Source organism: Camelina sativa, chromosome 14 (assembly GCF_030686135.1).
Source record: "Camelina sativa cultivar CO46 ecotype springtype chromosome 14, ASM3068613v1".
NCBI classification, from domain to species: Eukaryota; Viridiplantae; Streptophyta; class Magnoliopsida; order Brassicales; family Brassicaceae; genus Camelina; species Camelina sativa.
The window spans coordinates 7,079,472-7,100,068 of record NC_141893.1 but is presented as its reverse complement, the minus strand read 5'-3'; the positions used below and the strand labels follow the sequence as shown (position 1 = coordinate 7,100,068).

Sequence of the window (20,597 nt, the reverse complement as noted above, 5' to 3'; positions counted from 1 at the left end):
ACCATATACATATTGCCATCTCTTGTACCAAGAAATGACATCTTTCTTGATTGTAGATAATATCCATGATTGTCGACATAATGATAAATATTTTCTGACCGGCTTTTCATATAAATATCCCTTACTCCTAGCCTCCAATATCAGTGTGTCTCTCCAACATCCATATAATTGTTGCACTGGTTCTATTTTGGAATGCCATATATATGGTAAATTACTAACCTCATGTGCACTGATAATGGAGGCAAGTACGATTCCAAAACCAAGATCTCGTACTATTCTCCATGGTGGTTTCTTCCAAAGCAAAGCCGTTAGGATTTGCCCCTTAATTTGCATAAGTATGAAACAACGGCCGATGGAATATGAATCCATGGGAAAGACAACGCCGGATGTAACCGGAAGAACACCGCCAATGGTTAGACGAGTAAACGAATCAACATCGAACGGAAGATAACACCTCTGTTGAGAGGGACAATGGACGAGAGAAAAATTTATCCATATTTGCTTCTTCTTCTTCCAAGTCGAAATTGAAATAGTTCTCCAAATTTCTGAAATATTTTGATAGATTTCGATATCTGAAATTTTAGGGAAAAAAAGGTTTTGATTGGTAGAAGGGAAGCAAATGGAATCAATTCGTTTAAAATGATTCTCAACCTTATCATGGGGAAGCCTGCAAATTACTCCGTTGGGAATATGTCGGTGGACAATTGCTTCGTCAGAGAAAATAAGAGCAGTTACTAGACCCAAAAGACGCCATAAAGGACAAGTCTCGAAGGAGAGAGAACAGAGCATTTTTTTTTTTTTTTTCGACACGGATTATCTTTGTTTAGTGTTTCATGGCAGTAATTTTTAACTTGGAATTTTATGGTTTAAATTTCTTAACAAATGCTAAAAATCCCTTTATTCAACATTAAGCAAATAAAAACCTGTCACGTGTCATCTCGCGGATTATAATGTTAGTTGTGTAAATAAATCCACAGTGCGCAAAAAAAAAAAAAGGACCACATAATAAAAAAATTGACAGTCTCTCCTTCCTCTCTCCTCTAATCTTTTTTTTTTATCCGCTAGGGTTTTGAAGCAAGGTTTCGCTAGTTGCGTCGTCGATATCGCCAATGGCGAAACTAAGTCGTGGCCGTCGTTCCCCTTCCTTGTCTGGCTCTTCTTCTCGTTCCAGCTCCAGATCCCGTTCCCGCTCTGGTTCGAGTCCCTCTAGGTCTCTTTCGCGCTCCCGCTCCCGTTCTAGATCGCTCTCTTCATCTTCATCTCCTTCCCGGAGCGTCAGTTCTGGGAGTCGTAGTCCTCCACGCCGTGGAAAAAGGTTTGGTTTTCTTCCAAAGTTTTTCCAATTTCCAATTTGATTCCTGGCTTTCATCCTTGTTGTGGGAAGAAGAAGTTTGTAAGAACGGAGGCTGTTGCAATTTGACCTATTTTTCTGGGTTATATATATATATCTAATCGTGACATTGATGTTCTGATAAATATTTTCTTTCTTGCAGTCCTGCTGGACCTGCTAGGCGAGGTCGCTCTCCTCCTCCACAATCTAAAGGAGCCTCATCACCTTCTAAGTAATCTCGAAACTCCTGTCTCGTGCACATAATTCATGCTTTCTTCAGATGCTCAGTTTTGCTGACTTTACAATCTAATTATGGTTTCAGGAAAGCTGCTCCTACTCAAGAATCTCTTGTCCTCCATATTGGTTCTCTTAGTAGGAATGTGAACGAAGGCCATCTCAAAGAAATTTTTGGTATGTTGATTGGTCTTTTGTCTTGTTCTGATTTTATTACACCATAACCTACTAAACCAGTGCTTTAGGGCCGCCTCAACTTTGATCAGTAGTGTATAGGTCATCACCCATTACTAGCATTGTCATTACTTTATTTTGGATGACTAGTTTGCTTGGCGAAGATGTTAAGTCTTAACTCTTTATGTTATTAATGGCTTGTTTTTTTGAATTTTTAGGCAACTTTGGTGAAGTTATACATGTGGAACTTGCGATAGATCGAGCTGTAAGTTGCTATTTCTTTACTCTCTTTTGTTTACTGGTATCACTTGTTATGAAAGTTGCTCATATATCTTTTCTATTTTAATAGGTTAATCTTCCAAGAGGACATGCCTATGTTGAATTCAAGGCAAGAGCTGATGCTGAGAAAGCGCAGCTGTTCATGGATGGTGTACGTCTCTTTCCAGATACGAACTGCTATATTTCTGTACTTAACATATTTGCTGAGAAGATTTATGCAAACTTTTTTTTGTACTTAACGCAGGGCCAAATTGATGGAAATGTTGTTAAAGCAAGTTTCACACTACCACCTCGTCGCAAAGTATCTCCACCCCCTAAACCTGTCTCAAGTGCACCAAAGAGAGATGCATCAAAATCTGATAATGCCGGTGCTGAAATTGAGAAAGATGGTCCCAGGCGCCCAAGAGATAGTAAGTCTACGTTTTTTTTTTTGTTATTGTTGTAGTCCATGATTTGTATTGTGTCAATGATTATGATTTATATGTGCTTAGCATCTCCGCAACGGAAAACAGTACTTTCTCCAAGGAGGAGATCACCTCCACTGAGGAGAGGCGCATCACCTAGGCGATTGCCTGATTCTCCCCCTCGCCGGAGGCCTGGATCTCCTATCCGCCGTCGTGGTGATACACCACCTAGACGCAGGCCAGCATCGCCATCTAGAGGCCGTTCTCCATCTTCTCCCCCTCCAAGACGATATAGATCTCCTCCAAGGTTAGCTGTGGCACCATATGATATGTGTGATGTTTTTAGAATTGAGAGCTCACCATTTTTATCTGTGAACAGGGGTTCCCCTAGAAGAATTCGTGGCAGTCCTGTTCGAAGACGGTCTCCTCTTCCTCTAAGGAGAAGGTAATTCTTTTGTGGTACCCTAACTACGGCTGTAGTAATTGGATGATAGGAATTACAGCTTTAGAGATTATAGTACTCAGTAAATTAGATCTTGAGAAATGTGCAGTTTTATATATATGATTTGTATTGGGCGTGTTTCAGGTCACCTGCAAGGAGAGTACGCAGTCCTCTCAGAAGATCCCCAATCCGCAGGCGTAGCCGATCCCCAATTCGTAGAGCTGGTCGCTCTCGTTCAAGGTCCATCTCACCCCGCAGGTATGTTTGAACTCATTTAAAATTTTACCACGGTTATCTTCGGTGTCTCCTTGATTGTATTTTGTTTCAGAGGAGTAGCTAAGATAGTAAATATAATGATATAAGATTCATAACATGTTTTTGAGCCTTGCATAATTACTGAGTATACCCCAGCATCCTACTTTTTCCAATCATTAGTGGTGTAATTATGTCTTTGATTGTAAGCAGGGGACGAGGTCCAGCTGGGAGACGAGGGAGGTCATCTTCTTACTCCAGTTCACCAAGTCCCAGAAGGGTAAGGGGCTGTTGCAGATCCCTCTTTAGCTATAAAATTGTTGGTGCCTTGTGGAGTTATGTGTTTTAATTCTCTATACTGTGTGCATTATAAAAACTTGCAGATTCCTAGGAAGGTTTCAAGAAGCCGCAGCCCTAGAAGGTAAACACTTTCTTTGTCTTAAGACTAGTCCTCTCCTCTTCTTAAACTGGGAACACCTTAGTCTGTGGCATGCATTAGTAAAAAAGCTCCACTGTTAAGTTATATGTAGTGAGACTAGGTTACTCTAGTTCGTGATAAAAAAAAAGACACCATAAACATCTGAAACCTACACTATGTTGAAATCTTGAGTTCGTACGTAGATAGCTCCGGGCAATTAGATACCGAAGCTTAAGATATGGTAGCAAATAAAACTTTTGCTTATGTTGGATCTGATTAGTTAATGAGACTGTGATCATACAAAGACAGATTAGAATTGGTTTAAAGATTCCGTGAATAATTTTGTCTAATCATCAAAGAAAAAATGTTGTTGTTGTTGTTGGGTATGTTTAGGCCACTGAGAGGAAAAAGAAGCAGCAGTAACAGCAGCAGCAGCAGTTCACCGCCGCCACCTCCACCTCCACCTCGCAAAACTTAAAGGTAGTAAAAGTGTTATAAAAAAAAAGCTTTGAGTCTTCTTGTAGCTCTCTTCAACAACCTTATCTTTATCGTCTGTCTCGCCCTCTTTTCTTATAACAGATACAATGTTTAGCAGAGACCAAATGAGAGTTGTGGCTTTTGTAGTGTTGGATGTTTTAATCTTCTTTTATGTATGGATCTCCCATTAGATCTTGCAGTGATATTTTGACTTGTCCATTTAAAAGTATTTAATTAATATATTCAGTCTTCTCGAAGAATAGCTCCTTCACTAAGATTATACATGTCACATAAACTATATATCAAATACACAACAAATTAGTTGATTAAGTTAACGGAAGAAATTAGTAGCATCAACTATAAAGGTTCCTTCCACCAACAAATACGGACCTTCTTCTCCTATACTCTTTACGTTTTTCTCTTAATCACACCAACAACAACAAAATATCATATTTTCACACAGGGGAAAACGATTTTCAAAATTTACTGCTGAAATCCTAACTTGAGCTACATAACATCGTATTTTATATGGAGCACTCCGCAAGATGTTCTATATATAATATGAATTATTACATCACTGTACTATTTTCTGCATCTACTCGAGAGAGGATGTGAGCGAGATTAATACATACAGTATGGTACTTTAATATCTTTGGAATGAAGTCTTCATCTTCATCGTTAATTAATGCCATATATGCATTTGACTTCACAATCTCAAACATGTTTTAAATGCATATTTGGAATTTGTTAACAAATGGTCCTTATTCAACGATGGCCCTCCTTCAACTTCACACCCTGCAAAAACAAATGGGAGTAAATAATACAAAACAATAATGCATCTTTGCATAGAAATTGTGTCCAACTGCGCCCCCAAGCTCGTGTGTTACCTGACTTATGGCTCATGGAGTGCATTTCCTGAGACATCATTGGGCATGACAAGGTTGTGGTTCAGAGAAATTTGGGTGTTCCAAGTAAAGCTGCAAACAGAGTGGCTCGCTGTTCAAAGACTTGACAGGCGTTATAACTGGTGGCTTCTGCCACTGTTTTGTGTCTGTTGGAATCCATAGCTCTCCTTCTTTGCTTGAACCCACTTCAGGAAGTGACCTCAGATAAGCCGTTACCTCCCATCTACAATCTGTTTTCGAGTGGGAAACATTGCTCTAAGAACAGAGAATATGGCGAATAAGAAGTAAAAAAAAGGGTGGAGCTAGAAATGTATACATAAACATATATATACTTTGAGGAAGAGGCTTGACAAGGGATTTTGAAACGGAAAGCTTGACTAAGAAGGACCTAAGCGCGAACTCCAACTGACACTCTTCTACTAAAGCAGCGCAAGACGTGTTAATTGTGAGCTTAAAGACGAATCTCTCCACAGGAACATTATCCTCACTGAAAAATATGACTGCTACTCTCTCAACAAGACCCTGAAGTTTCAGTGAGCAACAACAAACACTGTTCATGTGATATTCTATTATGATAATACTGGAATTGATATGACTTAACACCTTTTCAATAAAAGGAAGTAGCCCAGAAGCAGCAGAGTGGATATAGTCGCGTAGCTCAGGATGCCTTGCTCTTTGTACCACAACATTCATATATCTCCGCCTTTCAAATGCCGCTTCACAACACACAAGATGATCAAATCAATCAATCACTTTGGGGATGGATGCAAATCAAAATGAAAAACACAATCCATTGCTCTTTACTCACCAGATGGGTAAAAACCTTCGAGGGATACAATCATTGTGATGGCTACTTCCAAAAACTCCACCACAGTGCGAGCAACTTCTCCTGAATGACCCAAAAGTCACAAATTTTTTGAGAAACCAAATTCATAGATAGGAGTACTATACTATAATGTTTTTATGAGACTGAAAATCGAAAATGAGTGAGTTACCTGAATGATTATCATCCTTCCGATTCATTAGCGTCACACAATCTCAGAAACCTCCTCTGTGATTTAAGGAACGAATCATAACTTCGCCGTCGATGGCGCCTTCGCCGTGAATACGAAGTCCTCCTTCTTTCGCCGTCAGATAATCAAAACATGTGACAGACACGTGACTCTTTGTTCCTTTACAGAACTATAAGACATGGGCTTGTAACTCATGGCCCAAATTCTTTTTAGGGCCCAATTTTGTGTTTTTTTTTCATTAATGTAACTCTTTCTCCTCCGCTTCATCGGAAAATTTTGCCCGGAGCAATATCGACGAGATCTGGGAGAACCGGTAAGATTTGATTCAACGATTGCTTGATCTTGTTTTCTGAGATTTTTGTTCGTGTTCTCTCTTTGAATTTGTTTGTAACCCTAGTTTCCTATGGATCAGTAGAGTCTGACTAAAAAAATCACATGATCGTGAGCTCGACATAGTATACTAATGGTTAACTCTGTGATGAGATTTTAGTGAAGATGGGGAAAAGAGGAAGGGCTTGTGTAGTGGTACTTGGAGATCTTGGTCGAAGTCCTCGGATGCAATATCACGCTCTTTCTCTTGCTCGTCAGGTTCATTTTATTAATGTTGCATTTGGTCAAATCCTAATCACCTCAGTTGATTCGATTTTTGAGTTTATTTTAATACCTTAGTTTATTGGATTTAGTTTATGTATCAATACACTGCTTGTCACATAAAACTGCAGGCATCGTTTCAAGTGGACATTGTTTCATATGGAGGTAAGGATTCCTAACTCAGTGTTCTTGTGAATCAGAATGCATTGTTTAAATGTTCTTAACATTCATGAATAGGTTCTATACCCCATGAAGCTGTTCTAAATCATCCATCAATCCACATCCATACAATGGTATGCTACAATCAAATCCTCTATATAAGCTAGCTACTAGTAAATCTGTAGATTCATGATCATCAGTTTCTTGTTTTTTTGGGGGATTAAACAGGCGCAGCCTCGATTCCTTCAGCTCTTGCCGAAGATACTTTACCCTGTTACTCTCTTGCTCAAGGCATTTATTCAGTTTACAATGCTTCTCTGGTTTCTTTTCGTAAAAGTACCAGCGCCTGACATTTTCTTGGTCCAGGTAAAAGTCTTTATCGTTTTCACTTTAAAAATTTCCAGTAAATTCTATATTCTTGCAGAATTTGTAGAAGTTACACGTAGTTATTTCTGCAGAATCCTCCTTCTGTTCCAACCCTAATTGCTGTTAAGTGGGCGAGCTCATGGAGACGTGCAGCGTTTGTTGTAGATTGGCATAATTTTGGATATACGTTGTTGGCATTGTCTTTAGGAAGAAACAATTTGCTTGTATTTTTATACCGCTGGTATGTATTTCAACCAGTTGCTTAAACGATCTCTGGAACTTCTTTATCTCTAAGGGTGGAATAATAAGATTAGGATGATTTAGGTTTGAGAATCATTATGGAAAGATGGCAACAGGTTCGCTATGTGTGACAAAAGCAATGCAACATGAACTGGATCAGAATTGGGGAGTGAGGTGAGATGGAATATCTCATAGATTGTAACCTGTAACATTTCTGAAGTAAAGAAAGTTATGTGATTCTGATTGCGTATGAAATAATGTTCTGAAACAGAGCCAAAGTTTTATATGATCAGCCTCCTGAGTTTTTCCGCCCTGCTTTGCTTGAAGAAAGGCACGAGGTTAGCTGTTTGTTTCTTCCATCCTAGATTGTTTTTATCAGTCACTTTCACTCTGGGTAGAGAGTACTGTATCGAGGGCAATGTAAATTTTTGTTACTTCTTTAGTTGTTTTGCCGAGTGAAGAAAGATCTTTGCCATCCAATTGGCGTGTATGATTTCATCAGTGGAGGTATCCCCTTTAAATTAAAAGTTCATCTTTTGATTCCTTTTCAGCTTCTCCATTTGTTCTGATGCCCAATCTTGTAATTCAAATTTAGAGTTGGAGAATCAAGAGTTTAATGAAACCCTTTTTACTACCAAAAACAATGCGGACATCTCGCTGAAGCAAAACAGACCAGCTCTTGTTGTGAGCAGTACAAGCTGGTGAGGACACCTCATCATTGTTTGTTCACTACTCTTGTGACACCAGCCTTCCGTGACATTGAATACTAGACATGAAATTTTCAGGACCCCTGATGAAAATTTTGGTATCCTATTGGAAGCTGCAGTGATGTATGATCGGCGTGTTGCTGCAAGATTAAAAGGAAGTGATACAGCTGAAATTTCAGAAGAGCAACACCTTTATCCCAATTTGTTGTTCATCATTACAGGTAAAGATGGTTTCGTTTTTGTTTAGAACACAACAAATTTTTGCTGTTTTGTCTTTGATCATGAGCTATCTATACTGTCCATGAAGGCAAAGGACCTGAAAAGGAAATGTACGAGGAGAAAATTAAACGATTAAACCTCAAACATGTGGCATTCCGTACAATGTGGCTTGCAGCTGAAGATTATCCATTGCTTTTAGGTTCTGCAGATCTTGGTGTTTGCCTACACACTTCGTCATCAGGTTTAGACCTTCCCATGAAGGTAAGTCCATTATAATTAGAGCCCATATGTGCTAATAAGGTAAAGACTTAGGTTTGATTTTCCCTTCTGTCAACTTGTTACGGATGTTTGGCGTTTTAGGTTGTTGATATGTTTGGATGTGGCCTCCCAGTTTGCTCGGTTTCCTACTCATGGTAAATAATCAGCGACTTTCAATACTTTCACGAACAAAGACTATAATACTTAAACCTTGAACTTTTGTGAAGCATTCAAGAACTCGTTAAGGATGGGAAGAACGGACTCTTGTTTTCGTCTTCAACGGAATTAGCAGATCAATTATTAGTTAGTAACTTTTCTTTCTTTTAAAGCCACTTTTCACCTAATCTACACTAGTAGTAATGTTCTTGTGCCCTGTTTTTCTGAACAGATTCTCTTCAAGGGTTTTCCCCGGAACTGTGATGCACTAATGTCGCTTAAAGCGGGTGCAATGGAGACTGGTTCTTCGGGTCGATGGGCTACAGAGTGGGAAGATTGTGCAAAACCTTTGATTACTCAGGTAGGAATCCTTCAGCTTTGTCTCTATATCCGACACATAATTTTGTTGGGCTATTTCTCATTATATGTCTCGTCTGATCCATGCAGGTCGTATCTCAAATAGCGGATTGATGAAAGAGAAGACTCAAAATTGGTGGGCTTAAAAAACTTATTTTGTAGATTCAAACTTTTGTACACGATCATATATATCACAAGATTGTCTCAAAAATATTGACAAAAGTCTGATTTCAAAACGATTTTGGCATGAGTTTGTATGAATGAGCAAATGACATCAAAATCTCAATTGACCAAACTTAAGGCAAAGGCAAAATTCGGAAAGGCTCAAAGCAAATTCAATAGTTCACGTATAAACAACATTGGAAAAAAACTGAAGAAACCTGTGTCACTAAATCCAGACCAGCTAGCTTTAAACAAAAGACTCTGCCTTCTTGATATTTGAATCCATTCCTTTTGTTTTTTTTTTCCCCAATGCTTATGTGGTCTAAGAGAAATCGTGCAATCGAATTGAAAACCTTGTGAAATTTGGCGACTCACTTTGCCTTTGTTTTAGATTTCTTGAGGAGAGTGGAAGTTCTAAACTCAGCATCGTCTCTGATGAAGCTCCACCACAGAATGGTAAGGGGAATTGTGGCGGCATGCCAGATCGAGTGAGCATCAAAGTAGCCTTCATATGGAGGAAAATCATATATCTCTAGAAGCATGGCTAAGCCTCCAGCAATCACAACCACCCAAAGTTTCCAATTAGATGGATGGCTCGAGACAGCGGCCCATCTTGCCCATAGGAGAAGCTGAGAGACTCCCATTGCCACACACACAATCATGTTCCAACCTGTAAACAACATTCAAAACCAGTGAAATTCACCCAAAAAAATATTGACTCGGTTTCAGATAGGTGAAAGAGTTTGTAGCGTACCATAGTCGAGTTTGTAGAAGTTGATGTATAGTATGTGGGTGGTTACAAAAGCTAGTATTGGAGCGGATACCATGACCCTTGCAGCCTCAACCCGAACATCAAAGGTTCTTAAGATGGCTAAGATAAGTGAGAATCCAAGAACGGCTACTGCTGATGAGTAGTCCAACCTCTCTGTGAGGTCAACATCCCTGAGAACCATGGGGACGGATTACTAGAAAATCATATGATAGATGAAGCAGATTGTGTATGAAAAAAGTAATGGGTAGATGATTTACCTGCTGTGGAAAACAGCACTCCAGAACCACGAGTTCATGGATAGGAGACCATAGATATGCCACAAACCAACGTATTCATAGTAAGCTGTTCTATCTTGTTTCAGAGGCAATTTGTAGTACAGCGTAATGAAAAAGGAAAGCCAACCATGGAAATGCATTGCTAGGTTGAGCACGGAGAAAGCAACAGAAGCAGGCTCCTATCAAAGAACAAGGTAAAGTCAAAAATCATGCTCAATCTGATTAATGGAAACAACCAGAAATCCAGAAGTGACTGAAAGAAATAAACAAACCTGAATCCCAAGTACACGCTTGAAGGGCCATTTACCATGGTATTTGACCGGGGCTTGACCAAGAGTTTCTCGTTCTCCCTCTCTATTAACCATACACTGATAACGGCAATCACCTTGACAACCCCATTGTTTCCATTGTAGATACAGAGGTTCTTGGATGTACCATGGAGCACCACTGGATGAAGAATTGCACTGGGGAAAGCACTCTTGTCCAACACAACCGCTAACCTCACATTCTGAAACACATGACCTGATACGAAATTGCCAGATATATTCATTCATAACGTCCATGAGTAAAAGACTGCTAACATCCTGGCTACTAAACCAAGTTCACGCTATAAACTTAATAAAAGATACATGCTTATCTTGAACACAAATTCTAATATATCAAAGCAAGTAAGATAAGTTATGTATAAATCCTAAGGAAAGTGAATTAACTTATAATACCTGTAACTTGGATCAGCATCGCCAGCACTAGCATTAGAAATACTGAAAAGGCATGGCAACACTAGAAACAGGGCTGTCCAGTAGCGGACTGCCATCTGAGCAGAACAACAACTATGCAATCTACACACGAAAAAATATGAATCAGACTATCAAAATCGGAAGATAAAAAATAGGATTAGGCCGTATGAAGATCTTCAATTCCATTAAAGGAAGTGATCATTCATTCCAGTGAAAGAAGGAAACTTTTACAAATCAAAAACAAAACAAATCGTTTTCTATCTAATTGGAACTTGTGGAAACTAACTAGAGAATCTCGTTGTCAACAATGGAACTCGCTGTTAGAAAACCATAAAAATTTCAGGTTCCTTCATAATCTAATCCTACGATTTCCAGATTCGATCAGATTATCGAAAACTCAGAACGTAAAATCAAATTGAGAGCCTAACACCCAAGAGATGTACCAATTACGCAAGGACAACACAAAAATAAGAATCGCAGATCAGACTGAGCACCTCCGAGCCTGAGCCTGAGCCTGAGTCTTCGCAACAAGGTTAAAAAAGCTCCAAAGAATATTATTCTCGCTGTAAAAATAATGGAGAGGACGAAGGACAAGTAAAGAGCACGTGCCTTATTTATTTTAAGAGAAAACGACGCCGTTTTTCGCATTATTATCTTGGCTATACAAAATTTATCATAAGTATACATACCAAAACCTTTGTTGTATTTTATCAAGCCAAAATAAAATAAAAACATTGTAACAAAACCTAAAATAAAAACATTGTAACATAACAAAACCTTTCTTATATATCTCAAATATATAATCCTTCCTTCCTATGCTTTCTTGGAGCTTTTTTGAAAGCTCCTCGTAGTATCTTCGTTGCTGTTTGTTCACAGATGGTGATACTAAGGACAAGGCTTGCTCGAAATGAGTCATCTTGATGGTACACTTTGTTAAATCTGTAACATCTTCATCATCATCTTCACTGGTGCTTGTTATTTCCTCCACTGCCACGAATGTAGCCTTTTGCACCAAGTGAGCAAGATCAGCTCCGCTGAAACCTTCACATCCCATCTTTGCTATACCATCCAGATCAACGCTAGGATCTATGGGCTTCTTCCTTGTTATAGCTTTAAGAATCGAAGCACGCTCATCCGCGTTAGGGAGGGGTACGTAAAGTAGATTCCCAAACCTACCGGGTCTCAAGAAAGCTGGATCAATTACATCTGGCCTGTTTGTAGCTCCCACTACGTATACATTACGTCTCTCCCCACCGTCCAGCTCAACAAGAAACTGGTTCAAAAGCCGTTCAACAACCCAGGCACCTTCTTTGCCACGGCTTGTTGTCAGAGCATCCACCTCGTCAAAGAAGATTACACATGGCGAGCATGTCCTGGCACGCTGAAACAATGTCCGAATAGCAAGCTCGCTTTCTCCAACGTACTTGTTTAGAAGTTCTGCACCCTTGATGTGCATGAAATTAGCTCCTGCCTCGTTAGCAACTGCCTTGGCAATCAATGTCTTCCCACATCCCGGTGGTCCATAGAGCAAAAATCCTGTCTCTAAGTTTACCCCAAAAGCCTAAAAAGATCCAAAGACACACAGTTAGACCTCAAGTGACAAGCAAGTATGCTTGTCTATACGACAGTGTCAAGTGATTTGTATTAGTACCTTATAAATATCAGGCTTTTTGATAGGTCTGACTATATAACGGTTGAATTCAAGTCGTAGATGCTCAAGTCCACCAACATCCTCCCACTTGACATCAGACACGATAGAAAATCCTTCTCTTGTTAAAGATGCCTGAACTAGCTTCACTGCTTCCTGGTAGATAACAGAGAACAAGAATTTGTAACCATTGAAGTACAGAAAAGTAGACTCATATCACCCCTGCAATTAACATACCTCGAAATCAGACATTTTGACAAAAAGTTTGTCCAACTCTTCTTCTGGCCAGGGATGCCTTAGCCAAGAATTATCATCTTCACCGTTTGCAGAGAGTTGAGATTTTCTTGAATCCAAGATTCTCTTTGTGGCTATCCTGCCAGCCATGTTAGCAACACCCTCCAAATCGGCTCCAACAAAACCCGGTGTTAAACGAGCTATAGTTTTCTTGTCAAAGGGACCTTCTAGTCTAAGTTTTTGGGCTACAACCGAGAGTATCTCAGCCCTTGCATCTTCATCTGGAACACTCAGAGCAATCTCACACTCAAATCTTCCACTTCTCCTCAAAGCAGGATCAAGAGCATCAGGCCTATTTGTAGCTCCAATGACGAGAACAAATCCAGCACTAGACTCAGGACCTTTGTTATCAGGTCCATCCATACAAGTCAATAATTGCGTTACAATCCGCTTCTCCATTTCCCTTTGCTGATTTTCCCTCTTTGATCCAATTGCATCAATCTCGTCGATAAACACAATGGAAGGCGCAGTCCTATATGCTTTAGAGAAGAGCTCTCTACTATTCTCTTCAGAAGCACCAGAGACTCCAGAAACCACATCTGTAGCTGAAATCTTATAAAACGGAACACCAACTTCATTGGCTATGGCATTGGCCAGCTTGGTCTTTCCACAACCAGGTGGTCCATGAAAAAGAATCCCACTTGGTAGCTTAACTCCTATTTTCTTAAACGGTTCAGGATTGAGAATCGGAAACAAAACATTCATCTCCAGTTCATCCAACACTTTCTTTATCCCACCAAAATCTTTAAAAGTAGGTCCTTTATCATCCACCACTTCCAAATCACCATTACCAGTAGTTCCACTGACAGAACGAGAGCCGTTAGCCTCTTTCTCAACCCCATAGTATCCATCTTGCTTCTACCTTTGTTGCTCACAGTCTCAACTTCGACGTTAATTTTCACAGGCGACTCAGTTGGTTTCTTTGAAGAGTTGTTCAACTTGACATAGTTATCTCGTAGACTGTTATTGATCAAATTAAACCGCGGCGGACTCAGCTTCTCGCTGTAAACAGCGTCCTCGTCCTCCGAAGTCGAAGAAGAAGACGGAGAAGACGAAAACTTCTTCCTCTTAGCAGCAGCAGCAGGTTCCTCATCGCCATTGTTGTTATCATCTTCCTCTTCGGCTTTGTTGTTTCTGGCATTAAGGATTTGTCTGACGTTGAGCAGAAGCACTTGCCGAGTCAACCGGGCAAAGTTACCGTACCTAGAACGGAGATCATCAGCGATATCCTCCGCCGTTGTTAAATCCTTCCCGCATGAATCAATAACTTGACTCAGATATCTACGATTTATCCCTCCGCCCATACCACCCCCTCCGCCGCCGCGACCGCGGGCACGCCCTCTCCTCATCATCCTACTGCTTAGAGCGGGTTTCAGTAGCTAAAGTCTTAGTCTTTCTTACTTTTGGAGGCTTTTTGACAACTAACACAGCCGGAGGAGGCAGCGGATTAAGAAAAACCTAATTTAGTGTCTCTCAAATGTGTAAAAATGTAACCTTTTGTATTATTCCTTTTCTATTACAGTATTACATATTGTTTGATTTTCTCACTACAGTATTTGGTATACTCAAGACTTTAATGTCTGAGGCTCTGAGCTATATGGTCGAGAATTTGTTTTTTTTTTCTCTACAAACTTGAAAGAGTAATACAATGGTATACAGACTTTTCTAATATGCTTGATGCTTCTCCTTATGCTTTTATGTTTAGTAATACACACGAGCTTGAACCTATTCAATATCTGGATTTACTTCATCCCCAACTCCAATCCAACATTGTGTTTTCTCATCAATCTCGTATCTCAGAAGAGTTCCAAATAAGATCTTTCCCTGAATCCAATGAAACACCCAGAATGGTTACATTACTTCACAAACAATGATCAAAAATACCCTTTTTAATGGAAATGATTGGTTTCAGAATGTTGAACCTTTACTCTCCTATATGAAGCTAAAGTTGTCAAGGGCTCATTGGATTTCTTCACTAGTCCAGCCTCATTACTTATGTTTATCATCTGGCACCGGTTACAACCGCCCAACGACTGCATCAATAGAAATGAACTTTATAAAAAACAGAGAACCATGACGTTTATACATATGATTACGGATCTTGTGTGGATCCATGGACTTACTGTGAAATGGTTGTCACCTATCTTGATAGTTCTCCATTTATCTTCTGCGTATGGTTCACCTCCAGATACAACCAGATTTGGTCTGAATCTGTATGGATTGAGTTTCTCATGAGCCCGTTTGTAATCCTCATCTTCTGCAACCAAATCAGTTTTAATCAAGCGAAAAGGAACAAGATGTAAGACTAAAAGGTGATGGAAACGTACTTGCTTCTAATCTTCTGTTTAAGTCGGAAACACTCTCCTCGGAGATTAACAAGAACTGAGCTTCATTAGCAAAGTTGATATTGCTTTCCAAATCTCTGCAGAATCCAGGACTCTTGTTTCTGTTCAAGCAGTGATTTGAAGTAGAGCTAGAATACCGTAGCAACTTGCATTGTCGACCAATGGCATTGGTGAACCAACTATTGATTCTAGTTTCCTCATTAAGGTTTTCAAGTCTGCAACACAAAATCAAATATATTACAAGCAGCTGATGTAAGACATCACATGATACGGAGCAATGCATACATGTTGGCATGTGAACCAGACTTGATTTTTATGTGCAACTTGTCTTTGCAGCGAGAAGATTCTACAGACAGTAGCCCTTCCTCAAGATCGATAAAGGTTCTTATAAGAGACATGTCAGGTACCTAGAAGCCATTCCCACGTAAATCAAAATTTCGTTATAGCCGTACCTAGAAAGATTCGAGCTAGAAGATACTGTATTACCTTCTTTTGGGTAAGTATGTCGCCTGTCAGACCCTGAACCATCCATTCTCGATCATGCAGCAGGCCTTTTATGTTTTAAAAAATAAACACAAGTTATGCATAAATGCCAAAGAGATCATCCCAACCACTAATACCTGCACAAACAGCAGCACCGATTTGGAGTAACCAAGCAAGTTAGATGAAATACCTGTTCTGCAAAGTGGCCAACGCATCACATAAAATCCAGCACATGACTTGATTGGGTATATAGTAATTGACTTAAGGTAGTGGCTTGGAAAAGATTCTTTACTTTCAAGTTCTGCAAATCAACAAAAAGCGGAGATCCATAGAATTAAGACGCCATTTATAATATATGAAATATTTGCTATCTAGCAACTAGCAAGTTATGTCTCGTGGTTTTCCAAAGATCATACGAAGTAACGACAAGCTCCATGCACTTTATTTGTGTGGCTAACAGAAGCATCTTTTACCAAAAATTACGGAAAGGTAAGCATGTGAAGATGGTTACTTTTAATAAAGTTACATCCCAGAGAACGAGTGGTGGAATCAATTATACTAAGTCCATTTTATGTCAACGTGAGTGAATACTGCTCCAAGAGAGTTAAATAACAGCAGCTAGTGTTACTAGGAACAAAGCACCATAAAAGATTTCAAAGAAAGTACCTTCACTAGGAAGTTGAGAAAACCTTCCACTGACGACATTTCCATTCCCAATCTTCTTTGGAGGTGAAACAAATGAACTTATGATAAAATCAACAAATTTCTGTGAATGAAGTATACACTTTGAATTAGGTGGCCGCAACAAAAAAATGTTGAAAATGAGCTTTGTTTACGACAACTTCCGATACATGGATTTGGGGAAAATCTAAATAAAGGAACATACATACCTTGGCCTCTTCAAAGGTTGACATATAACCAAACGAAACCCTAACAGCCCCTGTTGGTTTTCCATTTATCACATCATTTTCATCCCAGCAAACATGCCCAGCCTAGGTTAAATTAAAAGGATGTCATTTTCAACTATATAATACCAGAACTGCTAAAAAATCAGGGCCAGCAAAAAAAAAAGAACAATTATACCTCTACATTAGACAATAGATCAGAATGAGACAAGTCGAGATACTTTGCACATGCGCCAGGATTGCAAAAACATCCTGTCTACACCAAAATGAAGTAAAATGACAGATGAAATATCAGCGTCAAATGACTTAATGCAAGATTACCCCTTGGCAGCGAGTGCAAGCCCCTAATCTTACTTACATAACTTCTTTTCTTTGGGGTGGAAGAATTCAAAGAGAATAAAACTGTGTTTCCAAAACATACCCGTAACTGAATTCCAGATAAAGAAGCAAGCTTTTCCACCTCCAAGTAGCCAAACCAAGAGCCATCAGGTCTTTTCAAGTTGAATGTTACCGTTGGGCCTGATTTATGTGAAGATAACTGAAACATAAAACATAGAATGAATCAAATACTATGGTCACAAGAAGAGTAATTCCATATGACTTCTAAAGTAAATGATGACATTTAAAAATATACATATATGAACTGAGTACTTTTTAATCATGAAAGAACTGACCTTCAGATTTTCACTGCCATACAGAATACATACACCAGTTCCGTTTCCATGTCGTAACGCCTGAAGTTTCTTTTTCACATATATGGAAAGTGACGTTGTGTGCCTAGTAAATAGATACAGAACACACTTAGCTTCTACTATATCAGATCGTTTGGAGGGGACTTTAAACTTCTGCAAATTTCAAACAATGATTAACAAGAATAAATAACATATTGAATCTACTAGACGATCTTCTAAGGAAATTTTGAAGTCATTTTCAAGATTGGAAATTCTGAACGGAGCAAAGTTCTACTCACATCCAAATTGCAGAAGGTGTAAGCGACTTGAGTAATTTGAAGCCATGACGGATGGCTGCTATGCTCAGGAATGAAGCAGAACCATCCTCAAAAAACTCTTCCACCCTTTCCCTTCTTTTTACAAAGTCAATGTCAGCAATAGAAGCCGCAACAGTGCCTGTAAGTATTACGTTCAACAAATGCCCATACAAATATAAACATTTTACACAACTAAATGAGATGCTTACCTCCACTAAAATAAGTCTTTTTGAGCAATTTGGCTGAGTCTGTAGATTATAATAACGAGAAAAATATCATGTCAGATCTTGTTTGAGAATTTAGTCTCAAAGGTGATAAGAATGAAATGGAAAAAAATATTGGAGATCTTAACAAAAGAAATGCTCTGATCTAAGTGATGAATTTAACGAGAATGTTTCTGAACTACAGTCATATTTGTGATTATTTACTGAAGGAGATAAATCTAGGGAACAAATTACGCACCATTACGTACAAGGAGAGCGCCAAGCCCAGTAGGATAACCAAATAACTTCATAAAAACAGCAGAAAACAAAGAAAGTCAAAATCTGATAACAAAAGAGCTTCATTTATTTTAGAAAGATCCAGGAGTTACCTTGTAGAATGACACAGCAACAAAATCTGCAGGATACTCCGATAAATCAGGTGGTAGTGTAGCACAACCCTTTGCAGCATCAATCAAGACCATCCACCGCTTGCTCCTTATAAAAACGTATATAAGCCATGATGAGCGAGAAATAATAGAAACCAAAACGAACGACCCTCTTAAGTCTTATACACAGAATTAACAAAGAAGGAAGTATCAAATCAAGCCAAAGTAGTTCCTCCAAAAAACAATTAGTGGTTTTAGGCTTACATTATCAATTGTTATAGATCATCAAAATGTGCACAGATCATTCTCTATTATTTAACATTAACAGAAGAAAAATCATATCAAAAAGATATGGCCGATTCCTGTAATACTTCTCCTGTTCCAAGGCTGTATTTAACTCACACTCAAAGACCATGACAAAAAAAATTCACTATGCTCAAGGAGTTGAATTGTTCTATGCATAGCATCGCTAAACCTCATAATATGTATCCAAGCAGAGGAAGAGAGAAAGTAAAGTGCCACATACTTGCTAAAGGGAGAACCTTCTAGCGTGGTTTCAGCATTTTCTTTGATCAAATTCACCAGATCTAGATCAAACCTGACGCCGGAAAAGTTGCACTCTGAGGGGAAAGCAAACAGATTATAGGCATCTCCTGTAAACATAAGAGTGAAACACAGGATAAGCAAACCAGAAAAGTCGATCATATACCCACCGTACAAGAATATGACATGTGATGCATTCGTGAATAAATAAAGAAAAGCTTATCAAGCTAACGGACCTTTTGACTCTTCCTTTTGGAGTTTAGAAGTGTTTCTCATCTGCACAGCACGATGCTTTACCTTGATAGATGGTCCTGAATTTGTGAGGTGGTCTGGTTGGTTAGCTGTCTCTTCAATATCCACAGCACATGCTGAAGCACCTTGAGCTAATGCATATTCCCTGATACCAAGTACACTGTTGTGATTCTCCATGGTGTACAAAAAATTACTGTCTTGGGTCCACGGAAATGTCTCTCCGACAAGCTTAAGCGCTGCGGTGGCTCCGGAGGTGAAAATGCAACTGTAATCTTCAGGAGAAGCATTGAAGTATTCAAGCACCTAACTCCAGTGTGCAATGAAGAAATGATTGAAACATATAGAACCAACTTAGAAGATGAATAGCAGTAATAATATAAAAACTTCCCATACATCAGTTGAAGAAATGTTAAGATACCTGATGTCGAGCATCAGCTATAAGGTCACTGGTCGCAGAACTGATATCACTTTGACTATCTAAATCATCATTAAGGAACCTCTTTCCAACAAAGAAGACGTACAGAAAAAGAGATTATCTACCCTATTTTCACCAATCAACATCAAAATTTTCACATATTCAAGTCATTAACTTAGTGCTCATCTAGTAAAAAAAAAAAGACAATGTGTTATGAGGTTGAAAAAGATGAGAAGGATACGTGGATTTCCAAAAACATTGCTAGTAAGGTCCTTGAAGATATCAGCCATCTGCAACTCAGAATACAAAGTAGAACCAGCATGATCCAAGTAAACAAAACCTGCATATATACCCACAAGAGCTCTCATAAGTTTCAATTTCCAATATAATAATACCGTGTGGATGGATAATAAGAGAGTGATAACCACCAGTCTTAAAAAACCGTAAACCCGGATTTAAAATATCTTCAATTTACATACCTAACTCAATTTGAAATTCAATTCGAAACTAGTGAGAGCTGTATTAGATCCAAAGAAAGAAAAAAAAAACGGACCTTGATCTTCTAATCGCTTGAATTGGGAGTGGCGGATCTGATTGATGTGATTGGGACCATCTGGGTATCCATAATAATCTCCGAATTTTTTCAGAAACGATTCCATCTCCGACTCCTCCGATTCCTTTTTCCGGCGAAACGAAGGATATAACTCTCTCTCTCTCTCTCTTTCTCTGATAAATCGCCGGGGAGAAGTAAGACGGTCGTTCCCGGCTTATTTAAAATAGTTGTTTCCTTTTTGCCACGTAATTGTTTTTTAATTTTCTCTCTTACATAAGCAAAAAGGAAATATGGTTCTAGGAGAAAACGAAACAACAATTAAAAAATAAAAACAAAGGAAAATAGTTTAAGAAAAAAGGAAACCTAAAACCAATGTTTTCACGCCCCTTCGACCCGGAAACTTCACCGGTTCGGATATAGTACTAATAACCGGTAGTAATAAAACCGGTAAAACTCAGAAAAAATCGTTATTAATCCACGACCAGGTGAACCGGTTGACTCGGCCGGTTAATGGTTCAAAAAAATCTATTTAATTTTTGAAAAAATGTAAAGAGATTCACAGTTTCAATTAGTTTTAGAACCTTTTATTCGTTTATAACTTAGACGGTAACACATGACTCACGACACAGCTCTGGTCTTCAACTTCTTTGTCATC

At 38.9% G+C, this 20,597-nt stretch overlaps 5 protein-coding genes and 1 pseudogene across 24 annotated transcripts; 2 read left to right on the top strand and 4 right to left on the bottom strand.

The window, feature by feature from the left end:
• Positions 1-975: 975 nt before the first annotated feature.
• Positions 976-4,267, top strand: LOC104740343 (serine/arginine-rich splicing factor SR45). The gene is made up of 13 exons (XM_087486548.1): positions 976-1,315; positions 1,494-1,562; positions 1,653-1,741; positions 1,957-2,003; positions 2,088-2,168; positions 2,262-2,427; positions 2,509-2,728; positions 2,801-2,866; positions 3,008-3,121; positions 3,329-3,395; positions 3,499-3,536; positions 3,927-4,013; positions 4,113-4,267. Exons 1-12 carry the CDS (start codon positions 1,110-1,112, stop codon positions 4,009-4,011), a joined length of 1,248 nt encoding a protein of 415 aa, XP_087342674.1. The 5' UTR covers positions 976-1,109; the 3' UTR covers positions 4,012-4,013; positions 4,113-4,267.
• A 265-nt stretch (positions 4,268-4,532) lies between these two features.
• LOC104740342 (DNA polymerase zeta processivity subunit-like) lies at positions 4,533-6,073 on the bottom strand. Of its 2 annotated transcripts, none has more exons than XR_015580939.1 (6): positions 5,911-6,051; positions 5,724-5,804; positions 5,519-5,631; positions 5,232-5,437; positions 4,898-5,145; positions 4,533-4,805 (listed from the first exon to the last, which is right to left on the bottom strand). XR_015580939.1 is itself a non-coding variant. In XM_087486549.1 (6 exons), the coding sequence occupies exons 1-5, from the start codon at positions 5,936-5,938 to the stop codon at positions 4,934-4,936; spliced, it is 624 nt and encodes a 207-aa protein (XP_087342675.1). In that variant the 5' UTR covers positions 5,939-6,073; the 3' UTR covers positions 4,533-4,805; positions 4,898-4,933. The 2 variants fall into 2 exon arrangements, 1 of the variants encoding a protein (XP_087342675.1); XM_087486549.1 differs by having other exon boundaries at positions 5,248-5,437; positions 5,911-6,073.
• A 29-nt stretch (positions 6,074-6,102) lies between these two features.
• Positions 6,103-9,267, top strand: LOC104740340 (UDP-glycosyltransferase TURAN-like). 5 transcript variants are annotated; one of them, XR_015580937.1, is made up of 16 exons: positions 6,103-6,241; positions 6,419-6,516; positions 6,651-6,684; positions 6,757-6,812; positions 6,907-7,044; positions 7,137-7,285; positions 7,369-7,458; positions 7,556-7,622; positions 7,728-7,791; positions 7,880-7,985; positions 8,111-8,212; positions 8,299-8,471; positions 8,571-8,623; positions 8,696-8,771; positions 8,857-8,985; positions 9,072-9,267. XR_015580937.1 is itself a non-coding variant. In XM_010460897.2 (16 exons), exons 2-16 carry the CDS (start codon positions 6,424-6,426, stop codon positions 9,093-9,095), a joined length of 1,395 nt encoding a protein of 464 aa, XP_010459199.2. In that variant the 5' UTR covers positions 6,103-6,241; positions 6,419-6,423; the 3' UTR covers positions 9,096-9,267. The 5 variants fall into 5 exon arrangements, 3 of the variants coding, with proteins under 3 accessions (XP_010459199.2, XP_087342672.1, XP_087342673.1); XR_015580938.1 differs by having other exon boundaries at positions 8,055-8,212; XM_010460897.2 differs by having other exon boundaries at positions 8,070-8,212.
• LOC104740341 (uncharacterized) lies at positions 9,251-11,514 on the bottom strand. Of its 2 annotated transcripts, none has more exons than XM_010460898.3 (6): positions 11,371-11,514; positions 10,910-11,029; positions 10,463-10,712; positions 10,173-10,369; positions 9,898-10,085; positions 9,251-9,813 (listed from the first exon to the last, which is right to left on the bottom strand). In XM_010460898.3, the coding sequence occupies exons 2-6, from the start codon at positions 11,002-11,004 to the stop codon at positions 9,515-9,517; spliced, it is 1,029 nt and encodes a 342-aa protein (XP_010459200.1). In that variant the 5' UTR covers positions 11,005-11,029; positions 11,371-11,514; the 3' UTR covers positions 9,251-9,514. The 2 variants fall into 2 exon arrangements, with proteins under 2 accessions (XP_010459200.1, XP_010459201.1); XM_010460899.3 differs by having other exon boundaries at positions 11,422-11,489.
• A 26-nt stretch (positions 11,515-11,540) lies between these two features.
• On the bottom strand, positions 11,541-14,349 carry LOC104740339 (cell division control protein 48 homolog C-like; annotated as a pseudogene). Its single transcript, XR_015580929.1, has 3 exons — positions 12,813-14,349; positions 12,579-12,731; positions 11,541-12,488 (listed from the first exon to the last, which is right to left on the bottom strand). The product of XR_015580929.1 is annotated as a cell division control protein 48 homolog C-like (transcript).
• On the bottom strand, positions 14,348-20,275 carry LOC104740338 (molybdenum cofactor sulfurase). 13 transcript variants are annotated; one of them, XR_015580931.1, is made up of 21 exons: positions 19,943-20,240; positions 19,631-19,729; positions 19,393-19,451; positions 18,959-19,277; positions 18,706-18,832; positions 18,183-18,288; positions 18,053-18,098; positions 17,800-17,838; positions 17,573-17,729; positions 17,277-17,379; positions 17,024-17,140; positions 16,781-16,854; positions 16,588-16,689; positions 16,364-16,463; positions 15,888-15,998; positions 15,701-15,765; positions 15,500-15,621; positions 15,197-15,429; positions 14,993-15,126; positions 14,792-14,902; positions 14,348-14,693 (listed from the first exon to the last, which is right to left on the bottom strand). XR_015580931.1 is itself a non-coding variant. In XM_010460892.3 (21 exons), exons 1-21 carry the CDS (start codon positions 20,046-20,048, stop codon positions 14,595-14,597), a joined length of 2,433 nt encoding a protein of 810 aa, XP_010459194.2. In that variant the 5' UTR covers positions 20,049-20,275; the 3' UTR covers positions 14,348-14,594. The 13 variants fall into 13 exon arrangements, 6 of the variants coding, with proteins under 6 accessions (XP_010459194.2, XP_019091282.2, XP_010459195.2 ...); XR_015580934.1 differs by having other exon boundaries at positions 14,993-15,123; XR_015580932.1 differs by having other exon boundaries at positions 15,521-15,621.
• Between the last annotated feature and the right edge of the window lie 322 nt (positions 20,276-20,597).